The sequence below is a fragment of the Fibroporia radiculosa genome (genome assembly GCF_000313525.1).
Source record: "Fibroporia radiculosa TFFH 294 genomic supercontigs, scaffold1422, whole genome shotgun sequence".
Lineage (NCBI taxonomy): Eukaryota > Fungi > Basidiomycota > Agaricomycetes > Polyporales > Fibroporiaceae > Fibroporia > Fibroporia radiculosa.
This window is the reverse complement of record NW_012133299.1, coordinates 61,703-86,411: the sequence shown is the minus strand read 5'-3', so window position 1 is coordinate 86,411 and position 24,709 is coordinate 61,703. Positions and strand designations below refer to the sequence as shown.

Sequence of the window (24,709 nt, the reverse complement as noted above, 5' to 3'; positions counted from 1 at the left end):
TGTTTGCTATTTTTATGGAGCGTAGCAATGAACATCCCGATATATGGTAATGCTAGCAAGACATCTCAGCAATCAGTACAATACATACTACAGGCACATATGCCGAGCTTCTACAGGGTGGAATAAGTTATGATGAGTTCCTGAACGAGGTCGATATCCTTGCCAAACGCAACTCTAATCCCGAAATATCTTCCAATAATACGGTATATCGTTTCTCGAAATCGTCAAACAAATCATACGAAACATATGATGTATGCTCCCCCGCCTCCGCGTCTTTTGGGTTTATCCGTGTAATCTCTCTAGAGGGGAAGTGGGCCATCTCAGCGGTGGGCGTAGGCCTCTTGAACCCGTCCGCACTGCGCTGGCTGACCATGCCCGCTCGAAAGAGATTGAAGCTCGTAGTCGTCGGTGTCTGGCTCCTCCGTGACAAAATCGACATTGCAGACCCGGGCCGAGGGCTGGGACTGGGGCTATACGGGATATCTGAGTCCACGTCCGAGAAGCTTAGGTCCGGAACGAGAATCTCCTGCGTGGCCGACGCCGCGCCCGCAGACATCGAGGCCATGCCGGACAATACAGACGACGTGCCAAACGTGTCTTCCGACTGTGTGGTAATGGTGGCGGATTCGGCCTTGAACGAGACTCCGCCGGTCGCGCCCACGACGGCCACGGAGGTGTCAAATCTGAGCTCTTTGAGCGTGGACGAGCGGCTAAAAGACGTGAGGATGCGAGGCTTTCGACCGCTCTCGAGCACCTTTTTGCGTGCGCTCATCCCCACGCAGTCGACGAGCTGCTTCAAAGCCTCACGATCTGACACCGCACGTCGGGGAGCGGTGCGGCGGATAGTACTGGCACGGGGAAGAGTCTGATAGGGGGTCGCTAAGTTCGGACGGACCGGCGTCGCGAAGGGGTATCGCTGAATAATTGGTGTGGCTTGTGCTTGTTTAGTAGGCGGCTGCAGGAATGGAGTTGTTGACACCGAGAAGCAGCGCAGGGGTCGAGGTGTGTTGACATCTATAGGAATAGGTGACGTTTGGGACGCTGCTTTCTTGAATGCATCTTGCGATGGTCCCCACGAGAAGCCTATGAAGGAAGCGATTGGAAGCTCATGAATGGCGGAACGAGTAGTCATGTTAGATAGAGACAAGAGGTGCGTAGAGGCGCCTTGCGTAGACGGAGGCGATGACTGAAACAAGGCCGAAAAAGCGAATGGTCTAGATTCGGAGGCGTCCTGGGGAGAAAGTAGGCTCGCTTGAGACACGTCAGTAGCCACTACCGGTGTAGAATACGTAAACTGGGGCAGATGAAGTTCATCCGGCTTCTGTGCTGACCGGGTGATTGTAAATTCAAAAATTAGCTACTTAGGCTTTCTCAGTTAACTCACTTTCATGTAGACGCGACCAATCAGTCCCATCAAAGAAAGGGTGTTCCTTGATCTCGTGGGCACTGGTGCGGCCAAGCCGCAGTTCTGCACTAGTCAATAATCTGTAATCGGTCAGAGAGATGACTGAACATTAAATATGCGTCATGCCTGCGTAAAAGATCCTGTAAATGATGAGAGATCCTGATCGGTCTATCAAACCGCAAGTTGTTCTATGATCATACACCTTGATGGTTAGCTGAGTGTTGACCCAAAGCAATTCTGAAGCGTACATGATGGTCGGTAATCTTGATATAGGTCCGTCTTATATCCTTAGCGAAAAAGGGAGCCACGCCGTATACCATTTCATATAGCATTGCACCCATACTCCACCAATCCGTCTCGCGGCCATACCCTCCTTCGCCATCCCGGGGTGGCGGCAGATTATCATCGTCAGCCATCTCCAAAGCCACTAAAGCCTCTTCATGCGCCTGTAATATCTCCGGAGAAATATAGTCGCAAGTCCCGCACGGAACGAGACAATATTGTTTCGGGACCACCTGACTACCGTCAGATGCTGGGGGAAGGAGAGGTGCGGCAGAACCAAAGTCAATTAACAAGACATTGGCACCGGGGGTAAGGACGAAGTTGTGAGGTTTGATATCTCTGGAGAGATCGAACCAGTTGTAAGATACAGGTGCTCAAACACCTAAAGCTGGACATGGCCGCACCGATGCGCGAAACCCTGCGAGTGGCACCATTCAATCGCGCTGACTAGCTGTGGTGCCCACCACCTTAGATCCGATTCAAGGATTCGCCCGTCATGAGGACTAGATTCTAGGACGTCCCAAAGTGTTCCTCCCTCGGCGTAGCTCATGACAAGATTCAAATGCGTTGATGTCTGAAACGCAGCAAGGAGATGCGGTGCCCATCGAGATTCTGTCCTTCGTGCTGCCAAGAGAATATCCCGTTCAAATTGCGGGCTACATTGCTGGTTGAGTATCCGATGAGTCAGGAATCAGAAAGAGAAACCGGCCACTTGCATCATGCATCTTCAGTGCGAATCGTTTTTCGGTTGACTTGCGGACATATACACAGCCATCAAGTTTGCAGGTCACGACATCGATCTACATGGGCAACATTCCAGTGCAAGTCATACACCTGAATCAGACTACTCACAACTCCGTACTGCCCGTACTCCAGTGTGCCCACAACGTCCAGATCGCCGTCTGAGAAGCGTAGCGAATCGATTTGGGTCGTCTTGGCTATAAGTCTATGAATTTAAGAGCAGGCATGAGAACAAGAGAGCATTTACATGTCTTCCCTATGACATTCTGTCCGTGTAGAATACGATCCAGAGCGAGAGCTTGAGCATCTTCGTCCTCGTCTATGTTGAGCAAGGCTGCCAAGCGAGATTTGCGTTTAGACCATGAGAGAGACATTGAGACAGCATCGAAATAGCAATGGCTACAAGCTAAGAATGCAAAAGAGATGAAGATATGATAGCAGACGATTACAACATCGCAGTTGAAGTGTGGGGATGAACTGGTTGATCTCACAAATTAACCAAGGCCATAGGACGCGGTCACGTGAGTGACGATCGGGGGATCGGGTAGTATGTTTCTAGTTTCCTTCTCATTCTCACTGCTTTTCTCTCTCTCTCTCTCGGGCTACCATCACATTATGCATGTTTATATCGACTCTATTTACGCGCATATATATTTCAAACTGACGAGAAGACTTGAACGGTCGCGCGATTTCGAGAGAGGTCTACACCAACTTGACGCGGCTTCCAGATACGCTTTAGGCAGCTCACCTTCCGGGTTTGGTGATGTTGTCTGTGTCGGCGATTCTTCTCAGCGGACGAGCATGTATAGATACCGGGTCCTCACGTCCTAATGGCAGTTTTCCCCTTCCTCTCGCGCCGCGCATCGCTTCCGGCGGCCGTATTACCGTCCGTGTTCCGTCCAACTTGAGGTTCCCCCTTCCGCTGCGTCAAGCGATGATTGATTATTGATACAATAAGTGCTGCAGATGATTGTACAGTAGATGTCAGGACTACAAAGAATTCGTAACATGACCTCCCACCTAAGATATGTATAATCGTATTATATTGGTCGATCATTCATCGATACCCTCCTCCCAGCCAAGAGACCGCTCGACCGCTCGCTTCCACCCCAGCCACTTCTTCTCGCGCTGCAGCTCCGCCATACCAGGCTTGAATTCGCGCGTTCCCTTCGTGTTCACCTCGACGAGCGTCTCGGGCTTACTGAGGTTCCAGCCAAAGAGGCGGATCGCAGATCCGGCGAGGAGTGCTGACCCGAGGGCGGTGGACCTGGAAAGGAGCAAACGATATCACGCGTTAGAACGGCAGCACAGAGGGCAGATGAACGGCGCGCACTCTCGCATCTCAGGCCGGACGACGGTGAAGCCACCAATGTCCGCCAACACCTCCATCGCCATGTCGCCGTTCGTCATGCCGCCGTCAACCATCAGATGCTTGAGCTCCTTCTTCGAGTCGAGTTTCATGCTCTCGAGGATCTCACGCGTTTGGAATGCGTTGGCTTCCAGAGTGGCGCGGCAGATGTGCGCAGGAGTTGTGTACGATGATAGGCCTGCAGATAGGTACCGGAAGGCATATTAGTACCACAGCATGGAATAAATTCGGTCGCATACCGATAAGCAAGCCACCCGCTCCAGGGTCCCAGTATGGTGCGAGCAGACCGGAAAAGGCGGGCACAAAGTAGACCCCTCCGGTACGTGGCACGGATGCAGCCAGGGTATTGATTTCCGCCGCATTCGCCAGTAAACCCATTGAATCGCGAAGCCTAGACAGTGTAAGTTATTCAGTCGGCAACGATGTAGATTAGCTGAACAGACCATTTGATAGCACTACCAGCAACAGCAACTACAAATACGTTCGGTGAGTCTGAACAAACGTTCCATAGTCGTGCAAACTCACTACTTCCTTCGAGGGCGTAGATCGGTTTTCCCGTAGGACCGTCTTGATATGCTACCTAGAAGAAACTCAAGCCATTTGAACAGCTCGGCAAAGAGGCGATCTTACCGTGCTGAGTAGCCCGTGCTTACTGGAGACGATATCGGCTCCGGTGCAAAAGAGGAGGAACGCGCCGGTCCCGTATGTGCACTTTGCCTCCCCTTGCTTCAAACACTTGTTCCCGACGAGGGCGCCCTGCTGATCTCCCACCAAGCCGGCGATCTTGACGCCTTCGAGGGCGCCATATGCGATCTTGCCGAAGATCTCGGAGGAAGACGCAATCTTGGGAAGCACGGAGGGCTTGACTTCCATGAACTTGAGCATCACGGGGTCCCACTGGAGCGTGCGCAGGTTCATGAGGAGCGTGCGGGACGCGTTCGTAACGTCCGTGATGTGCACGCTGCGGTTGGTCAGGCGCTACGTCGTCGGACGCATAGTAAGCTCCAGTAAGAACTCGGAAATTTGAAGGCTCACATAAACAATCCAGGACTCTACCGTGCCGAAAAGGAGATCATCTTCTTCGTGTGCTTTCCGTACGACTTCGTGGTGGTCGATCATCCATCGCAGCTTGATGGCGGAAAAGTACGTGGACAACTGGAGGCCCGTGCTAATCCGAATATGAGGTTCCTCGAGTGGCGAAACGAACGGTAGGACGTACAGATCTTTGAGGGCATGTTCGCCGTCCTTACCCTTCCTGATAACGCCTGGCTCTGGCTCCAAACCGACATAGGCCAGCTTGTGCTCAAAATGTGCGACGGTAGTCTTAGTGCGCCCGTCGTCCCAGACAATCGCGCGACAAAGCGGTTTGCCCGTGCTGCGGCTCCATGCGACGGCGGTCTCGCGCTGATTCGTGATGCCTGCAAACGCGTCGGTCGCGTCAGTGTCACGTGGAGCGCGATAGACTCGGGACGGAATGGCGCACCGATAACCTTGATACTATCTTTCGACCAACCTGCCGTCTCGAGAGCCTTGCACGCCTCGGTGATGCAGACGTCGCAGCTGTCCATGATCTCGTCTGCATCCTGCTCGTGCCACCTGCCGCCGCGGTCAGCGGGATAGGAGTCAGGTGTGGGGGACAGAGAGACTCACCCGGGCTCGGGGTAATATTGGGGATACTCAATCTGGTACTGCGCGACGATGTCGGCGTATTTGTCGAAGACGAGGAAGCGGGTGGATCTGGAGGAGAGAGGTAAGGCGTGTGACCTGGCAGGAAGGCCCACGGTGCCACGTACGTGGTTCCACAGTCTAGAGAGCCGACGAATTCGCCATGCTTGAGGGATGGCATGGTTGAATAGCGAAGACGGAAGGGCGGGAGGCGAGAGAAGGACCGGAATGCATTTCGCAGGAGACTCATACCTTTCATATGGCTCGCGCTGCTCCTCGTTCGTCCACAGCCCAGCGGTCCGGCCCACCGCCGGCTGTCAGCTGATCCGGGTGGCTGCATTCGATCATCTTCATCCCGTCCGCGCGGCTCAAGCTTGGGGCAGCCGCACAATACAACCTTCTCCTATTCACGTTGCGTTCAGATTGTAGCAACTGTCTGTTCAGATGACTATATGCAGACAATACCACTTGACGTGTACAGTACGTTTGGGTATATACATTGAGCATGTCCAAGAATGTCCCTATCCAATCATGGCGTCCCGCTTCCGTCACCGTCCGCATATCTACACCACACCCCTGACCCCATCTATCTCCATGTTATGCAAGCAGTCACCTGTGCCCCGCAAGACGCTCTTCAGACACTCCAGCTCGGCGGTTAGAACGGTCAGCGGTGTAGATAATTACACTGGCGTTGGCTATCGTTTCAACGTCAGCTACTGGAATATCACGAGGAACAAGGCAGAGCGTCTGGCGCTGCAGTGGCGCATAGTGTGCAGACGAGCGGGGGGAGAGATATCGATTTTATAAGGACGGCTCTGGAATGCCAAATTTGCTTCTCTCCCAAGGTGACCATGTGAATACCGGAAGGGGATGTGCTTCGGTATTGAACACCCATCGATCGAGGGGGACCAGATCTTCCTCATGAAACAATAGGTACAGGTACTTCAGTCTGTGCATTCACAACCAGGTCAGTTTTCCGGGAGGATGGAGAACGGGCTGGCATTACGCACGTTTCGGCAAGGAAGTAGCTGCACAGTGGCACAACGTAGGCGATCAATACCGCACCATGCACATGTGTCATGATCTCTCACCTAGGCATATCATCGTCCAACGGTGCCGGCGATATCAGCACATTATGGACCGATGCATATCCCGAGTCGGTCTTGGTTTCCCTCTCAAGGGCCTCGAATATCGCCCACCCGCGCTCGCGCCAGATGGGATCGCCCGTTGTGCGCCACATGATATAGATCGACTCCAGGGTCTGTACATAAACAAGCGTGAGGACCAACCCATGACCCGCTGCGGAACTCAGTACGCACCTCTGGCCTCAGCAGATAATCCGTTCGCCCAAGAGTGTAGTCCCGTACTTGGTTCTTGGCGCCACGCGTCTTGGAGTTCTGCATCTCCTCCAGCGTGTACCTGACTGGCTTCTTATCACCCAGGCCTGGAGGCCATCCGTGCTCTCCGCCATCCCGCCATTTCCTCATCTCGTTAACCCACAGCCGCCCTGTGGGTACCATGCTCTTTGCTCTCTGGCCTTGGAACGACCGCGAGGAGTCCTGCTTGGGTAGCATGCGTACCTCGTCCGGTCCGAGACCAGTAGGCTGGTCTGCGTACATGAGATAGCAGGTCGTGGCGAGTCCCTCCGCGACCCACTTGTGCAGCGTACGTAGGTCATAGTCTTTCAAGAGTTCATATGCACGCCTTCCTTCTGGTCCAAGCCCACCAAGGTCCAGGTGATTCATAGAGATATCCAGCTGGTCGGCACCTAGCGCAAGCAGCCCTGGGAGGAAGCATGACAAATGCTCGAATCTGTGGCTGGGTATGAAGTTGGCGCGAGTTGTATCAGTGACGTAGAGGAGATCCCGATTCTCGGAAACATAAAGTAAGCGGGTGAGTATCTCATTGGTCGCACGCAGATCTGAGAGTAGGATTAGGTGTGATGGGATACGGAGTCAATCGACGCAGAAGATCTTCACTTACACATCTGATAGCTGGTCCTGTCCGTTTTGGCGGTCAGCAAATACTGCTTGAGCAGATACTCGTGAGCACTATCTGCCGCGGCTCCGACCGACAGGGCATCTGAACCGCAATGAATACACGAAGGAGCCAATCGAATGCATTCCAACGTACCATCGGCAGGCTTCGCTGTCTGTAAATTCCAGCGTCGGGGGAGCATACCACCCAGTGCAGTCACATTCGCTCGAGCGAGACTCTTCATAATGGTATCTGCCTGACAATGGTGGAATTCTACAATTATTTGGGCGGATGCAGGGCAGCTTGCGTACCTTGTCAAAGTGGTCTTTGTTGCCAGTCATCAATGCCAAATAGGAATATTCAAGCTGACAGCTAGCGATTTCTGCCAGTATGCCAGTAGAGCCTCCGGTGACGGTACCGCTGATGGATAAAAAATCAGAGCCATAAAAAGGGGGAACACGATGGCTGCTCGATACTAGGAGACCCAGTTACGGCTACATACTTTGCGGTGTTAACTCCAAACATGGGAAAACCACTCGTCGTGTTAAACGCAGGGGACAGCAAGCGCCCCAAATCATCGGCACGTTGGAGTAATATCGGTTCATGGGAAAGTGCGTAAGCAGCAAGCAAGCCCCCCAGGTAGCGAATGACTGTTTCGAAAAAAGGAGCGTAGTTCTTGAGCTTACTAGTGACGTGCTACAAGTGGTATAGGCATTATGAGAATACAACTGAGGGTGGGGTACACGTACTGGGTTGGGCATGAAGTCGGCTGCCGCAACAACCGGTAACGCACGGGCGAACTCATCATTCAAACCCATGAGAATCATCGTATCAAGGGAATCGAACACAGTCACTGCCCAGCCATTGAAGCTGTACAATCATGAAGATTCATGTTAGGATAATCGGACGAGACGTGCTCACTTGTTTTTGGAGGAGTTCGTCAGAGGCAGTAGCTCGTCGTGAGGCATTGCATGCCTCTCATACCCTGCGTACGCGTGTCGAAATGCCTGCTTGACCTGTTCCGTTCGCCGCTGCCAGACTTCAGGCGGAGTGGGGATTTGTTCAAACGAAGGCTCGGTGCTCCAGTGCTCTGGGGGAGCCTGTGGGAGTGCGGTATAGTAGAGCGTGATGAGCGCAAGCACGACGACGGTCGCAAAAGCGAGATGGCGGGTGGTCCAGCGCCGCGGCTTGCACGATTCCAGGAGGGACAGAGACATTCCCGAGAGTCTGGTGGAACGCCCCGAGCCGGTGAATTTGAGGGAGAATGACAGAATGGTGAGTGAGTGAGTGTCGTGAGACTGGTGAGGGGGCTATACACAAGCTATGTTATCATGAGTTGAATTCGGAGGAAATGAGGAGCAGTATGCGCGAGAAGAACGGGCGTGCAGTCCCAATAGATGGGTGTTGTCGGTACTCGAGCGAGAGGTTGCGGGAAGTCGACAGTGAGACGGACTCGGACGTCGTCCCGCGTCGGAAATGATGGAACTGGGACTTGCCTTCTTTGGCATCCGCGACATTCCCCGGTCCCTCTCCCTTGACCCTTGCCTGCTGCCCCTCTCCTCTCCCCTTTGCTGCCATGTCCAGCTTCGAAAAAGCAGTCAAGGGTGCATGCAAGCCGAAGCCAAATCCACCAAAGGCCAAGGTGAGTCTCAATCCCGCACGATGAGTAGACCGACGAACTGAATCACCCTAGTATCTCGACCCGATCCTCAATGCTACGTGGTCAGAAGATGGTGCAGTTCACGATGTGTGTAGGGCACTCCAGCCTCGCTTTCGTGAGCCCAATACGCTGGTGAGTGGTCAGCCCGCTTGAGGTACGCCAAGTCGCTCAGACCCGCGTCGCGGTCAGATTGTCTTCAAAGCCCTCATCGTACTGCACACCATGATTCGCAATGGCTCCACAGACAACGTCCTATCGTATCTGTCCTCATCAGATGTGCTTAGACTCAAGAATGTGTCTGCGGGTAGCTGGGAGGGTGCGTCGGGCCACCTCCCGAGCGGCGCTGTGACTACATGCTAACCTCTCCGCAGGCTACAATGCACCAGAGAACATTCAGAACTACTCAATATACCTCGATACACGTATTCGTGCGTATGCTCAATTGAGGCATGATGCCATTCGCGTGCAGTCCGAGAATAACAGAGACATGCGCAACTCACATGCCATTGACGAGGCCCGAGAGAAGCCAGACCGTGGTTCACATCGCTCTCGAAAGGACACGAAAGAGTTGTCTGTCGGTGTGGGTGTCCAACGGAGCAAGACAATGGCTGGGCGAAAGTTGCGGGTGATGACGGTCGAGAAAGGTCTGCTGCGTGAGACGAAGATTGTGCAGAAGATGATTGACTCTCTTTGTGAATGCCGGGTGAGTATTGACTGCGACTTTGCTATGACTGCGTGCTCCTTACCCCTTTCCAGTTCTACCTAGATGATCTGGACAATGAACTGAACATCACCGCGCTCCGCATGCTGGTCAAGGATTTGCTTATTTTGTTTCAAGCATGTAATGAAGGGGTTATCAACGTCCTAGGTGTGTTCCTTCTTCGTTGTGCCTTCTATCTCATAATCAATAAACGAAAGAACACTATTTCGAGATGTTCCGAAGTGATGCAGAAGAAGCATTGAAGATATATCGGCATTTCTGCAAGGAAACAGAGCGTGTGGTGGAATATCTAGGCATTGCGAAGAAGCTGCAAAACTTGCTAAATGTACCGGTTCCAAATCTTCGGCATGTGAGTGGAAGACTTATTAGTGGGTGCCTAGTCTCATGACGTTCAAGGCCCCAGTCTCACTCGCTGGTGCGCTGGAGGAGTACCTGAAGGACCCTAACTTTGAACAAAACCGAATAGAGTACAAAGCGAATAAGGATGCTGCCGAGCGTAACGAGAGATCGGGTTTGCAAGCGCCACCCCCACCATTGCCGCAGTCGCAAGCAAAAGGTATGCCACCCGCTGTTCGCGGAACCGATCAGAACCTGATACTTCTCCAGAACCTGAGTCTAAGCCTTCGTCGCTGCCTGAAGCCTCGTCATCACAGGCGGCTCCCACAAACGCTAATAAAAATATGATGGACTTTTTCACTGCTATTGAGGAAGAGCAGCAAACGATGTTTAACCCTCAAACGAACAGGTCAGCAAATGTGGACCATCCATTACTTGTATATGCTTACCTGGCTTGTAGTCCTTCATCAGCCTACTTCCAGCAGCTATCTAGCCATAATCCATTTGTTCAGTCACAGATGCAGATGCAAATGATGACGGGTGCTCCTTTCGGCGGGCCTCAGCCCTTTGTGCAGCCTCAAATGCAGCCCCAGCCCACAGGATTTATCATGCCACAACACACTTCGACCAATCCCTTCGGTATGCTGCAGCAGCAACAGCAGCAACAACAACAGCCTGCACCTTTCCTTCAACCACAACAGACGTCCTTTTTGCAGCCTCAGTCGACAGGTTCTAATCCCTTCCGTCAGAGTATGATGTTCCCGCAATCAACTGGGATGCAATTTGGACTGGGCATGGGAGCACAACAGGTGCCATCAATAAGTACCAACCCCTTCCCGACTCAGTCTCAAGGCTTGCAAAACGGATCGAATATGCCCAATTTCAACGCCTTCAATGCTATGGCGGGTTCTTCTCAGATCTCGGCTCCCACCGCACAATCACCTTTTGCTAAGAACAATGCGAACGCGGGGCCAGCACGCCCTGCATCCGCTCCGCTTACCGCGATGCCTACCGCCTCGGCGTCAGGTCCACCGCCGGCACAGCCTGTCAAGACGCACCAAACGGGGTCGAGGAACCCATTCGGGGCGCCCGTCACTGCTCCACCACCCGTACCGAAGCAGCCTACACTATTCCAATTAGCTACAGGTGTCGGCCAGAACAACCAGCTCAACGGTCAGCAGCCTCAAGGCGGGCAGCAGCAAACATCACCCACCAGCTCCGGTTATGGTGGCATGAACGGCTTCCAGTCGCAGCTTGGTGCTCAGCCCACGGGCTCGGCAATGTCGAGCGTTGCATCCGCATTCACGTTCCAGAAGCCTGGCGAGTCAAATCCCGCAGGCTCAACGGCTACGGGCTCGACATTCTCCGATACGCTCTTCTCGTCGCTCTCTAGCCAACCTACAGGCACTACCTCCACTTCATTCGGCTCCCCATCTGCCTCGCTGCCCCCCGCCAACCCCCTGCAGCCACAGAAAACGGGGTTCAGCAGCGGTCTCAAGGCGTTTAAGCCGTCGTCTTCCTTTGGCGCTGCGCTGCTGGAGTCGCTCCCACCCATACCGCAGTCCGCGCCGACGACGCCGAGCGAGGGGGCACAGCCGCCCGCGCAGAACGGGACAAGCGCGTCTGGGGGCGGACAGAACGGGCTGGGTCCACAGCGGACGGGATTCCCAGGGCTGACAGCCCAGCCCACGGGGGCGTTTGGATCAGCGGCGGGAGCGCCTGGGAACGTGGGTGCGTTTGGCACCCAGGCGACGGGCGCGCTGGGCAGCCAGCCAACGGGCGCGGGCGGATTTGGGGGCCAGCCGGGCGATGCACTGGGGTCGTCGGGCAACTCAACGGTGGGCGTGGGTCTGCGCCCACAGATGACCGGTGCAGCGGGCGGGGCGAACCCATTCAGGGCGACGATGTTTTCGATGTCTCCCACGGCGACAGGTGGGGGCGGGTTCGGTGCTGGAGGCGGGGCAGGGGCGGTACCGTCGTTCTTGAGCTCGTCGGTGTCCGCTGGTGCGGGTGGTTCGCCGTTTGGCGGTGCGAACGGTGCACCATCGTTTGCGACGGGTCAGTTTGGCGGGCCCAGCCAGAACATGCCTGGTACGCAGCAACAGCAGAGTGGAAGCTTGATTTAGTGAGAACATAATAATGCGCTTACCGTGACAGTCGTTCCTTTCCCCTTACAGTTTTCGTGTCCGGATCCTAAACGCCAACATTCCGCGCACGCCCAGCGTTCCTTCGTTTGTCCTATCTATTAGCAGCCTAATCGTTTCCTTTCTGGTTTCATGACGATCATACCCGATGTAAATGTGTACTACGAGAGTTCCTGGTTTTTTGCTCTCAATGATGACACTGATTCGTTTTCTATGATATTATTTCGCGTGAAGTACGAAGATCTTCAAGGGGTCGGCTCGGCCCGCGCTCGGACCGCTTTGAGATCACGGTCACAGAGGTATATTATCTCTGATTTTGAGTTTTTCCTCCGTCACTTCACCATATCTGCTGCAGCGTTTCTATGTCCTTTCCCGTCATTTCACCCTGTGATCCTTTTTTGGTTGGTTTCTCACTGGTTTATCCAACATGATGGTAGTCTGGAAACACAGAAGACTCAGACTGCAGTGTTCATTGTGGATCTTGCAGTACGTTCACAGTTACCGGCGTGGAGCATGTCCTCGATTTTCTCTCCTCCTGCTGAGAGCGATGCTTTTTCTGTGATCATCACCTGCACCCGTTGCGAATGCATCTGTCGTGAGTATCATATCGCCAACGCTGCTTTTGCTTGGCCGATCGCGACGCAGTCTCCAGGGTCGTGTGCACTTGCGCTCTTCCTGAAACTTAGTTGCCCTCATTTCCGCGGTACGATCCGTGCACCAATGAGGCACCTGGCAGACCCATTGCCACCTGTCTCCTTAACATGCTCGATACCCTGATCTCTGGCAGCGCAATCCGATTTTGGGCTGGAAATGACAGGCGGATTTGATCGGGGCAGAGCCTCTGGCATTACGTGTTGAGCTGGACCTTAATCCGGACGAGGCTCCATTTTGTGGGCAGAAAGCGCGTAGGGAACACAGCAGAAGGATTACCGTCGATGAGGCTATACCTGTCATGGAATCCCTTCATCTTGAGGGACGCTGCATGCAGTCTCATTGCAAACCTTTTCTTCGTTTCGCTCTCTACACACCCTTCCTTTCATTTTCGCCCTCGGAGGATCGTGGCCTGGCGGCTTTCTCATGGAGGATGGCAACGACAAGCCTAACAACCAGAGGAACAACAACAATCGTCGTCGTCGCCTACCATCCAAGTTACGGAGAATCGAGGATCAGTCTGGGGTACGTACTACATTTCCTTACTTTCTGATTACTGTCGTCAAGCGTGCTGATCCAACCAGTTTCTACATAATGGTGAACGATGGGGGTCTACGCCACAAGCTTATGGGTCTGCGGAAGCCTCTCAAGCATCTTCCTCTACTCTCGCTGATGGGAGCTCTGTGGCCAGGGGGCGTAGACGAGGGCGAGGACGCCGTTCGACCACGACCGCTTCGGAGCACGACGCCCGGCATTCGCAATCCCCCATGGAGTCCACGACCATTCCGCCGAGTTACCACGAATGGCAAGCGGAGGCATCAACGAGCTCCGCAGGGATGGGAGTGTTCGCCATTGGACCGTCGTCGTATGCCTCGAGCTCTCTCCCTGCCCGTTCCCCGAGGCGAGGGCTGTCGTCGCATGGCGATTCGCCTGTTGAATATTTGTCAGACCCCGGTACCCCTTGGACGACATGCCCCGCCCCGTATTACGACGATCCCGGACAGGGCCTGTACGGAACGACACTCGCGGGACGCACGACGGCGACACCCGCCGGAACACGGTCACGCTCGTATAGCTCTTCCAGAGAAGGCCAAGAGAACCAAGGCAGTGCTACCCGTCAAGCTGAAGCGCCCCCCGTTGATGCGCCTAGGGCTTGGGCAATTCATCCTCGCCACCACCCATCACACACTACCAGGCCACCGAGCACCAGGCACCCGGGTTCGACGTCGCTAATATCGACTGGAGCTAATGACTACAGTGTCCTGGGCGGTGGTGTAGACACATCGTCCTACGGGCCTCCTCGCAGCGCAGAACCGTCTCCGGGCCTGGACGCACATACGTTCCGGGGACATGGACGCGTGAGCCCTGCGCCAGGTAAGTTGGTTTCACAGCCATTGCGGATCGCGGATCGTCCCTGAATATGTGTTTTGACGCTAGCCGCTGCTCGCGCACGCGACCGAGAGTTCGAGGATGCGTACGTCATGTTTCAGCGCCAACAGGCGGCGTACGCCGTTGCGCAGGGTCTTGTCAGCTCGGACGATGAATATTGGGGACAGTGGCTGCCCGGGCATTCCCCTAGTCTTCCCCACGCCTTTCGGTAACGTTCAAGTTTTTCTCGGACGTATACGTGCCTGGATCGTTTGGGTCTTACAATGGTTCGTTCCTCGTTATTGTTTCTCACTTCGCCTATCATTTATTCCTGTCCTCCAACGCGCATTATTTTACATTACGTTCTATAATGGTCTAGAAGGCCTATCTTATTGCTATTAATCGCTCCCAACCTGTGCTGTAGCTCTACTTGATACCCCCTGGATGCCATTCATACCCCTTAGATACCCATTGCGATGCCTGTAATTGTGACGCGATGGATCGTCAGTCTATATATCTAGTTACTGCGTCATTGGCTCTTTGGTTGAACGAGACTACGGGGATGGTCTGGGATTTCAAGCGCACAAGGGTGCATAGCAGAGAGATGGCTGGAATAGGTAAGTGGTGCCATTCATACAGTCCGCACGACTTGATTGGGAATCGCTTCTCCACCAGCTGTGCAAGGCCACACTAGTGTGGTTTTAAACGGCTTGTATAGGCAACCTGCTGTGGTTTCAGGGGGCATTCGTTATAGAAGATGGTGCTGTGAACCATCGTCGCTTTGAAATCAGGTGCAGCTCAGGACACGCTTGAACAATATGCGCCCACGAAGTCCAACTGTACGGTTGCTCTTCTCGCGTATATGTGACTGGAAACGGCATGCGAGCAGGTTTAGTTCGGAGAATACCTCTCCAAACACATAGGTTTTGATTAGCTCGGTGTCTGCTTGGTACATCCTTCACTCACCGGCATCTTTTATTCATTGTACACGATGGGTTGCCGTTTAGGCTGTACATGTGTGGCCAGACGCAGTTCGATCCACCGTGCAATATGATATGGGCGCTCGCCGCCCATGCCTTTGTCTCTGCGTGCGTGGTTCCCCGCCATGCACGAGAGGGGTGTAGATCTTGGTTTCGGTGCGTTCCTGTAATACATGTCCGCACGCTGAACTCATGTACCGGCGATTTCTTCCTGTTCTGTCAGAGGCTTGGGCGAAACCCTGTCATCCTGTGAGGCATAGATGACCGATGATCCTTGCACATAACCCATGTCCTTTACTGCTTCCTGCAGAAGATGAACAAGTTTTGCACCAGATCAGCGGGCAGGTGGAATACAGACAAGGTCGTGAGTCTCCAGTAGTATAGTGCATGAATGCGTTCATTTTCTGATATACAGCGTGACGGAGCCTGCCGGCTATGATAATTGTGCGCGATTTTTCATATCATGATTCAAAGTGGCCGCGATGTCCTGCCGCAGTGTGCACTCTGGTATGATACAGAATTGGCACGCGCGGCCACTTCGACCTGTCGCCCTCGCCCTCAACCTAGTCGAATAATGCGTATAACAATGTGAACGTAGCGATTACGTGCAATTCCGCGATATTGTACTAGTTGATCTCCGCTGGATCCATGACACGGCAGATCCACATTAGCGAGATCACATCCGCCGTTGACCTGGCGTGGTTGGTAAGTCCGAAGATAGAATGCCGTCCATGGTACACAATAACGTTTATACAGGCGGAGAGTCAACTCAACGCGGTCTCACAGCGGCCTTCCCTGCTGCGCAAATATCGGAGAAAAGTTCTCATCACTACTTATTCTAGCGCATCATGATGCTAGCGCCAAACGGCAGTAGTACAAATTGCAGTGTTCTATGTTGATGTCCAACGGAGACCTGCGCAGCACTCATATATAAGCACTCATTTGTGAGACTCTTGCAATAGATTCTCTCTTACAGGTGCCACTGTCCTCTCAATATTGCGCTATGCTTACAGAAAAGATAGTCACTAATTCCGTACTAATCCCGAATCCTCTTCCCCCGCCTTTGGAAGATCAGGCTTCACACCACTCCGCCATATTGACTACGAGCTCCCCTCCCGCTGTCCCACCCGAAGAGAGCGAGTTGATCTCGCAGCCGGCTAGCCTAAACACATCCTCACGAGCACAAGAAGTAATGGTCGAAGGATACACTTTGAACCAGGATCACAAGTACGAAAGTAAGTTTTGAGATTTATCTGGTGTCCTCCCATCCTCCAACTGAACCTGAAGTGTTCGCCGAATGCGCGAGGGGAAATCATCAGATAAAGAAGAGATACGGGCCTGCTGGGATTATATCTTCGGTCTGGCTCTTCCCTGTTGGCTTATTGTGCCTGCTGTACGTCAAGTATCCCCCGAAGTGTCATAAGTTATGAAGAGATATTTCTAATTTTTCAATCTTCATAGCCGTGATGTGGAGCGAAGGTGCACTAGATGTGGAGCAATGTTGAAGCTGAAGTAGAGATTTTGTATGCGGATGTTATACAAGTACAAGAGTCAAACCATAGTTTGATTGCTCTCGATGACTATGGATTCAATCAGGACGTGCGAGAAGCAAGCCAATTGTGAATGACATATATAATACTACCGATGTTGTATCACCATCCGACCCAGAATACTGTGGTGACTGCGCTCTGATCCAGCAGGGCGGCGAGAGTGCAGTGTGGGATCATATATGCCAGCGCAAGCTGTGATACGCAGCACGTTTTCGACTGCAATTCCGAGTGATCGCAGTAACTTTAGCAAGCGCAGTACTAAGGATGAGCCTATGGGATGTGGGAAGCGCCAGGTGGCAGAGCATTTAAGGATGAATGGGAGTCGTTCTTGTAGACTACAACCCCCGCACACTTTGGTTTCATACTCGTTCTTTGCATGTTTAGTCCCCGTACTTCGATAGCCAAGACAACTATGCATTCCGATGGCTCACCACTGTCACCGCCGGTCTACTCTGAAGGAGCACCCGAGCTGCCATATGTAACAGGGCCTCCCACTTGTCTGATAGAAATGTCAGTCGTACCTGGAGTATACTCCAGAGCAGAAGAGCAGCGACAACGTATGGCTGCCGATATAGCCCTTGGTAGAGACTACGAGCGGCAGAGTGAGTAGTTTGATGTCCCGAGCGTCCCACTACCGCAGCTGACATGCACACCGAAAGTGCTCGCTGATTGCGCCAGAGGAAATCACCAAATCACCAAGAAACACGGTCTCGTCGGCATACTTTCCGCGATTTTTCTCTTCCCGGTAGGGCTTCTCTGCCTTCTGTGAGTTTGTTATGCTGGATAATTTTTCAAAATCAACTTACCTGGAGCGTGGCTCCTTCAGCCAGGATATAGAGAGGAGATGCACACGATGTGGAGCTATCATTACTAAGTCTAAATGAAAAGCCGAACACTATGTGTTCCGCACGATCAGGTTTTGGCCGTGTAGGCGCAAACATTCTACACTACGAATGACTGCAGTCGATTTTGCTCTGTGACCGCGACGCTTGTAATCGCGGAATGCCTGGCTGGCCGTGGATGTTAGTAGATACTTGATCTGAGCCAGAGGGTAACGAATGTAACATCACAATTATCTGGACCATACCTTCATATTTAGGAGAATGATTATCATAGTTTAGACCATCCACCTAAGTCTTGTCGATCTCTACGTACACTGTCAGACCAGCCGGTCGTTGAAAGCACTACATACTAGAGATTGTGCACTCACAGCGCTGGAAGAGCTCGGAGGTTCGCGACGGAGACAAACCCGGCGGCTACTGATTCCAGGTCAGATGATCGCACTGGTGCCCGGCGCTCACCACCACTTGTAAGTTGTGCTCTGCAACAACTTTCATTATCAAGTCTGTCGTAAGATGCGACTGCTCACCTTGTCGTCTCGTGATGTCACCGCACTTGGATCTCTTGAAGACATCGTGAATTGCCTCCAAAATTATCCAAGTCGTTAAGGGGATCGATCCAGCCCCGTTTTCCAGGTCTACTTGATTTGGATGACAATAACCCGTTGTTGCCCTCAACACACAATGTGTAACAATTGAACGCGCCGTCGCGCAAAGCTTAGTTGCGTTCCTTCATCCATTGTTATCTATGAATATATTCCTACAGATGTAGGCAGCATGAATTTGGTCAGTCGACCTCGTCGGATTCTGTATACTATCCCGATGTCCCACGCGCGGTCATAGAGTAATTACACTGGTGCCGCGTGTGGTGTGCCTTGGTGCTATGCGAGCCAGGAGGCGACTGCTGTCCGCGACAGCGACAGGAAGAAGTCTCCCACTTCCGACTGTGCCCGGTTTTCTATAGTGCGTACCTGGCTCTTCACAGGATCTAGCTGCTGGGTACAGGATATATGGCGTTGGGATATCTCCGCTTTCGACAGCTTTCTGTATCCCTGTTGGTTCTTGTGACCGAACGGATCGTTTTTGCGGGTCACCTATGTATTTGGACACTTAGGGGCTCGTTACACATGCTCAAGTGACCATTTGTCTGGCATACTCAGACAGTCATAGCCACCTATGCACTGGTCCTGGACTGTCCATGCATATTGCGTTGGAGTGATGTCACAGCAAGCGCCGTACATCAGTAACCTTTCAATTTCCTTGCTTGGGGCGTAACTACCACGTTGCGATGCGCAATGGGATCCTTTATATATCGTGTTGCTTCCAGGAAAACAGGACTTTTACTTGCCCACACCCGATACTTCTCCAGAGATTCTCGTTCTCATTATGGTCGTGATGGCAAAATCCCAGGCGTCCGGCGAGAAGAGCAAGACGCCGTCCTCAGCTCGTCTACCGAAGAAGCTTAGACTGTGCGTACAAGATTTGTCAAGGGTATGCCGATCTTTTATTTGCCTTGTCGCTTCCTGCCAACTGCCCCACAGTTCACGGCATGGGGACAGCCGCTCCATACGTTTACAGGCTTGCAGGATCAGCTACCTTACTCCGAACCTGTTATACAAGCTACAATACCAGAGAACAGAGTCGCCGGTACTTCAAATACGCCAAGTTTTGGAGAGGATCACCTATCATATACAAGCCTTCCATGCCACTGCCATTTGCGCCAGACAGAAGTTGAACATCAGAAGGTGGTCGCGTCATCTACAGACGATCCCTGGCCAAGTCAATCATTGTGTATTTTATTCGCGTTGTTCAGCGCTGATCTTGTGTGTCGATGTGCGGCAGTGGACATGATGACTGCGAGAACATGTCGTCTTACACATCCTCCGTCGCTACAGTATTCCATCCACGGCGACGATATCTTCAATTTTGCTGGTGTATCGGAAGCCGACATGGTACCCTGTCCGTCTCCGCCGCGGTTGTCTCCTCAGGATCTTCCTGACGTGTCGATATGGCATTCAATGGAGGTGTGCGAGCGAGGTGTGTAAATTAAGCAATCACGAGGCATAGAACAGCATCCCTCATAACCATTGCCAGCGCACGACATATGCACTGCCGAACCGATCGCATCCGCTGGTGATTCGAGTGCACTCCTTCTGAGACATGTCGATGAGCCTTACTTGCCTACTTATCCGTCAAGTCTCTTCAACGAATGCGCGTTCCAGCCTTGCTCATCACCTCAGAACGTCCCTGACGAATCCATCTTCGACCTTCTCTCAATTCCGCTCACCTTTCAAGACATGTCTCCAGACACACCAGTCTCGGGTGGTAGCTTAGATCTTTGAAAGAACTGGGGTACACGCCAGTAACGTCAAATTTTCTCTGAGCGGTGATGACTTCCCTTTGATTACTTGGCTTCTTCATGGAGTAATTGAGAATTCCTTAGATTATACATACCATCTCACATTGAATCGCTCGAGTCCGTCGTGGTTACCAGCGTTTGACCTTGTCTCTTAGTGCATATCCCACCTCTGCTACGGGGGACGAGTTCTTGATGTTCTAATTATTGCTCTCTAGCGTACAACAATGTGCTAAGTTGTACTTATAGAACCTTTTATCGTTTGACATGATCTGTAGGAAAGCACTGAGTAGCAGGTAGACAGGTCCAATTACGTACGAAAATATACTTAGAGGGGAGATAAAATGGCTACAGAGTGACAAAATTGACGCAGTTCTGTATTGGCATCCGCTGCGAGTCGTTGCGACGATTACTCTGAGAACGACAAGGTGGCCTATTTTAATACGGGAATTATTTCTCATCTGATTACATAGGTAAATCTGCACACGTACTCAATAACATCTCAACACGCATCAGTATTATATGCTGGATAATGTTGATGCAATACTAAGTCAGAGTGGAGGACAATTCTCACGAGTGACCATGAAGCTACAACTGACCATTTAGTTCGTGCGCGAAGTGTATCCAGTTGGCAGCAGGCTCAAGTTGATCATATATCTGTCAATTGATACATTTCGATTTAGCATGCCGCATGCACCTCTCGGGCAGATTTGTATGCTAAATGAACCAACACACATACCAGTCGTTTGCTGCAGAAGGTACTACCTTGAAGCTGGTAGTCCGAGTCATCGCAAAAAGAAGAAAGCTCGGAATTGCATGATGATGTAGAGGACAAACACGGCGTCTGGTCAACTAGTAATCCAAGAGATGCAGTAATGAGTGGTTGCCCCCTACCAAGATGTCTGGGATTCAGAGACAAAGTGAACTTGAATGCGTCAATTTGGCCCGGGCGTCAATCGTGTCGCTGCATAGATTGTCAACGCGCGTTTCGGAGATCAAACTGCTTATGTAACTGAGAGAGAGGAGGGCCTTACGGTTCGACCCTTGGATCGACCCAAATGGGAAGGTGTTGTTATCGACCCGACACGCTACGGCTCCCACTCGCCATCGATGAGTGACACAGAGTTGCTCTCTGCTTTCATCTCTCGTGTCCAGTTCCCACTAGTCTGCTGCTCTTCACATTTTCTTCTCCTGTGTCCAAACCTAGCTTCCAGCTCTGAAACCCTGTCACTCGGGTCGGTGGACACCAACCTCTGTTCTTATTATGCTTCACAGCTTAGATGGAGCTTGTACTGCCAGTTGTTGAAATGGTTACCTAGAAACTTTCAGGTGTCCCCCCCTTGACGTATGCGCTGCTTGTCAAGCCGCTTCTGCAGTGCAGCTTGTGGACCTTCGGAGGAACGCTCGCTGCGAAAGTCAGGTTGGTATGTAGCTCTGTCTTGTCTTCACTGACTACTCAAACCCAGCCATTGTAATCATTCTTTTATCGCTCACACTCGCGGCCTTTTGGAGCGTCGAGACCGAAAGTCTCGCGTTCTGCATGAGGTATGTCCGTCCTCTGCATATTGCTCGCGCGCAACCCTTGTATTCGTCCTCTGCCTTGTATTGTATATGTTTTGTGAGGACACGCGACTATGACATGCTTTCACAAACGGCTCCGTCGCGCTGATCTTTTGTCGAATGATTACTCTGCTATTTTCTGCAGCGAGAATGAAAGATTCCTGCCGTTCAGATTTTCGCATTTTCTGGCTTTACTCAATGTTTTTCCATGTTTAAGATCCCTCCCATTCATCTTCGTGTTGGATGTTTGTTATATTTTCAATTCATTTCAATTTCTGGTCTGTCAACCACTCCCGCAAATACAAATACTAGTTGTACCGGGACCAAGATTACTTTCCCTTTAAGCAAATTCGTGGACCCATAATCGCCTGCGCAATGTGAACCGACGACGTGTCTCCCGTCGGCCAGTGCAGTAAGTATACTAGTGGCGGCTTCTACGCCGTGCTATGCTCTGTACACGCGTGTTGCGCTCAAAGCCTGTCACTGGCCGACCCGTAAATATTGAACCGACGCGAAGGCCGCCGCCGGCGACCCATTCTGGCAAGTTCGGAGCAATGCACCGCTCCGGTATTGTCTCTCTATTGTCCGCCGAGACGCGACTTGAGCCGGCTCAGGCTGCGCACGAGTGGTATTTCTTGTTCTTCCAGGATACCTTGTTTTTTTTTGCGAACAAGAACACTCCCTCTCAATGTCAAGGAATACAAGGACCGTCGCTAGTGGGAAGCCATTGCCAAGAAGACTCGCGACGATGGGGGATGCTTCGATGGTATGACGACCTTATATTTTGTAGAGTGTTTCTATTTTACGAGCCACCTGCTAGTTCCCTCTCTGGGGCCAACGTATTTCTTCTCGACCAGCACAGTTATCATCATCCTCTCCAGGTCTGTCGTTCCCCAATTCTCGGGTAGATGACTATAACATTTGGTCTGCACCTGTAGTCACTGCCCATCATGGGTCAATGCCCAGTGCTTCGTATCCGCCCACGAATCCTGGAAAGCACGCTCATTGGCAAGAGGAGGTTTTGTGTCACGGAGAGACCAGGTCGATTGGCTCAGGTGCGTGGTCGCAGTCTCGTTGAGTGGCACAACCGAGAACTTCGTATTGTACATGTAGCCCCGGTTTCGCATCGAACGATGGATCCACCGCCTCACTTGAATACTCCGCGAGGTGCAGCCTCCATCTACCCTTCCAACTTTCCCCAGCATTCCGCGTACAGCGTTTCCCCCTCTAGAACGCTGTCTCCTCATTCCCCTTACAATGCATCTCATGGACAATTGTCTCATGAACATGAGACCATTCGTGGACATTCAAGTGCAGCACACACGCTGCCTCCCCACCAACCTCACCAACGCCTAAATCACTCACCGGTGCAGACTTCAAGTCGCGTGGGATATGCAGATTATATGTCTGGGATGGACACAGGTGTGTGTATATTGCTACGCTCTACCATCATACGTCATCTCTAATCTTGATGCATGTTTCTTTAAAGGAGCGAGTCATAGCGCCAGATCAACTATGACATCCCCAAATACGCCGTACGCGCGCTCACAAGGTGTGAACAGCAATTTGCTCACAATCCCGCCTGCCCTTCCCCGAGTGTCCCAGCGCAGTGGGAGTCGTCCAGCGTCCGGTGTGGCTGAAGAGTACCATCCATACGGTTGGGAGTTGTCTCGATCTTCTCGCCCCTATCATAGTGACAGAAGCCGTTGATCCAAGGCGTATGATACTCGGGCCTCTACGTCCTGAAGACATCGCCTGGAATTGACTGCATTGTGATTATGTCATACATATCTCCCGAGTCGTCTTGGCCAATGGCTTTTGACAATCTTGGGAGAAACCCATTTGCCACTCCGGTTCTTTTTCGCACATCCTACGATGACACTAGTCTCTAAATTCTCTTTGTCATGACCATATCAGCCTAGTGTTTCTCAGTGCGGCCTACGTCATTATCCGTATTACATTACATTTACTACAATATTTGTCTCACTTTGATGCCTATTACATTCAAAATACATATCTTCAATCAAGCAAAGGACAGTGTGTTACCGAAGTGATTGGAGGGTTGGGATCCACTATTATTACCGTCCTATGTGCGGCCATAATTGCATGTGTAATTATAGTCATACATAGGTAAGCAGCAATGGAGATCCCGGATTCAAATACTTTGAATTGCATCACTAGCATCAGATTTGCACATACCAATTTCAAAGAATTGCCAATTCAGGGAGACAATTGTCTAATCAGAGACTATACGGTCTTTGTTAGATACGTTCAAGAGCGACCAATGCGCCATGCAAACATGCGTAAAACTTTTGACAAAGGCTTTCACTAGTGTTATGGCGTTCCGATTCAACAATGTCAGACCATGATTGTAGACCGGTATGTTGACCTTACCCTGGCAGACCTCGCTGGCAGTAGGAATGATAACTGATGCGATTTTCTAGAATATCCCCAAAGTCAAAGCTAAATCGTGTAGCAAGTCAGAATTATCGAGCGCACTGCCTACATACCTTCGGTTGCACCAATTCTACGTCCACACCTCAAAGGGCGATATATCTATTCTCGGGTTCGAAGATTCAACGTGAGACCTCAAACTAAGAGATCGTAACACATAACTGAAAGTGGAAGAAATTTTCCAGAAGCTGATTATCGCGTCTAACTTTGAGAGTCTTTACCTTTAAATAAACGGCATACACGCCATACATATTGGCTATGACATCAGATTAGAGAGTACTGCGTGCACTGTGCATTAGCCTTATCAAAATGGCTGGTAATTAAGAAAGGGTAAAGAAATCGAGGATCTCCATACCTATACGCGGAGTTGCACGTCTAAGCCACCAGAGGGTTGTTTGTGTACTGAGCATCTGTACAAAAACGCGACGCTTTTCAGCCACCTTTTGTATGGAAGTCAAGAGCTGATCGAGGAGCTGAGGATGAACGATGTCCGCGAACCTTTCAAAATATATAGCTGGAAGACGGATGTGACTTGCCAGGCGAAATGACAAGACAATTGTCTTAGCTGTCCCAAATTTGGTCCTGCTTGACAACGTAATTGTGAGGAAACCTGGTGTCATACAATAGCAAGAGTCATCACAAAAGAATCCA

General features: G+C 51.8%; 6 protein-coding genes across 6 annotated transcripts; 3 read left to right on the top strand and 3 right to left on the bottom strand.

The window, feature by feature from the left end:
• Window positions 1–127: 127 nt before the first annotated feature.
• Window positions 128–2,802, bottom strand: FIBRA_02798 (uncharacterized protein; the record flags this gene model as incomplete). The annotated part of the gene is made up of 8 exons (XM_012324651.1): window positions 128–1,326; window positions 1,385–1,485; window positions 1,583–1,593; window positions 1,654–2,026; window positions 2,092–2,343; window positions 2,393–2,487; window positions 2,540–2,625; window positions 2,676–2,802. The coding sequence occupies 8 exons, from the start codon at window positions 2,800–2,802 to the stop codon at window positions 128–130; spliced, it is 2,244 nt and encodes a 747-aa protein (XP_012180041.1).
• A 679-nt stretch (window positions 2,803–3,481) lies between these two features.
• Window positions 3,482–5,643, bottom strand: FIBRA_02797 (uncharacterized protein; the record flags this gene model as incomplete). Its single annotated transcript, XM_012324650.1, has 11 exons — window positions 3,482–3,695; window positions 3,762–3,975; window positions 4,037–4,188; window positions 4,241–4,268; window positions 4,323–4,377; window positions 4,428–4,775; window positions 4,833–4,965; window positions 5,017–5,215; window positions 5,281–5,393; window positions 5,448–5,534; window positions 5,591–5,643. The coding sequence occupies 11 exons, from the start codon at window positions 5,641–5,643 to the stop codon at window positions 3,482–3,484; spliced, it is 1,596 nt and encodes a 531-aa protein (XP_012180040.1).
• A 906-nt stretch (window positions 5,644–6,549) lies between these two features.
• FIBRA_02796 (uncharacterized protein) lies at window positions 6,550–8,656 on the bottom strand (the record flags this gene model as incomplete). Its single annotated transcript, XM_012324649.1, has 8 exons — window positions 6,550–6,723; window positions 6,782–7,383; window positions 7,446–7,544; window positions 7,596–7,695; window positions 7,751–7,859; window positions 7,942–8,135; window positions 8,189–8,309; window positions 8,361–8,656. The coding sequence occupies 8 exons, from the start codon at window positions 8,654–8,656 to the stop codon at window positions 6,550–6,552; spliced, it is 1,695 nt and encodes a 564-aa protein (XP_012180039.1).
• Window positions 8,657–9,015: 359 nt separating this feature from the next.
• Window positions 9,016–12,282, top strand: FIBRA_02795 (uncharacterized protein; the record flags this gene model as incomplete). The annotated part of the gene is made up of 9 exons (XM_012324648.1): window positions 9,016–9,081; window positions 9,133–9,231; window positions 9,289–9,415; window positions 9,471–9,802; window positions 9,856–9,967; window positions 10,018–10,169; window positions 10,217–10,376; window positions 10,427–10,565; window positions 10,617–12,282. 9 exons carry the CDS (start codon window positions 9,016–9,018, stop codon window positions 12,280–12,282), a joined length of 2,853 nt encoding a protein of 950 aa, XP_012180038.1.
• Window positions 12,283–13,377: 1,095 nt separating this feature from the next.
• Window positions 13,378–14,552, top strand: FIBRA_02794 (uncharacterized protein; the record flags this gene model as incomplete). Its single annotated transcript, XM_012324647.1, has 3 exons — window positions 13,378–13,476; window positions 13,536–14,325; window positions 14,389–14,552. 3 exons carry the CDS (start codon window positions 13,378–13,380, stop codon window positions 14,550–14,552), a joined length of 1,053 nt encoding a protein of 350 aa, XP_012180037.1.
• Window positions 14,553–19,074: 4,522 nt separating this feature from the next.
• On the top strand, window positions 19,075–20,030 carry FIBRA_02793 (uncharacterized protein; the record flags this gene model as incomplete). Its single annotated transcript, XM_012324646.1, has 4 exons — window positions 19,075–19,179; window positions 19,230–19,467; window positions 19,531–19,725; window positions 19,783–20,030. 4 exons carry the CDS (start codon window positions 19,075–19,077, stop codon window positions 20,028–20,030), a joined length of 786 nt encoding a protein of 261 aa, XP_012180036.1.
• Between the last annotated feature and the right edge of the window lie 4,679 nt (window positions 20,031–24,709).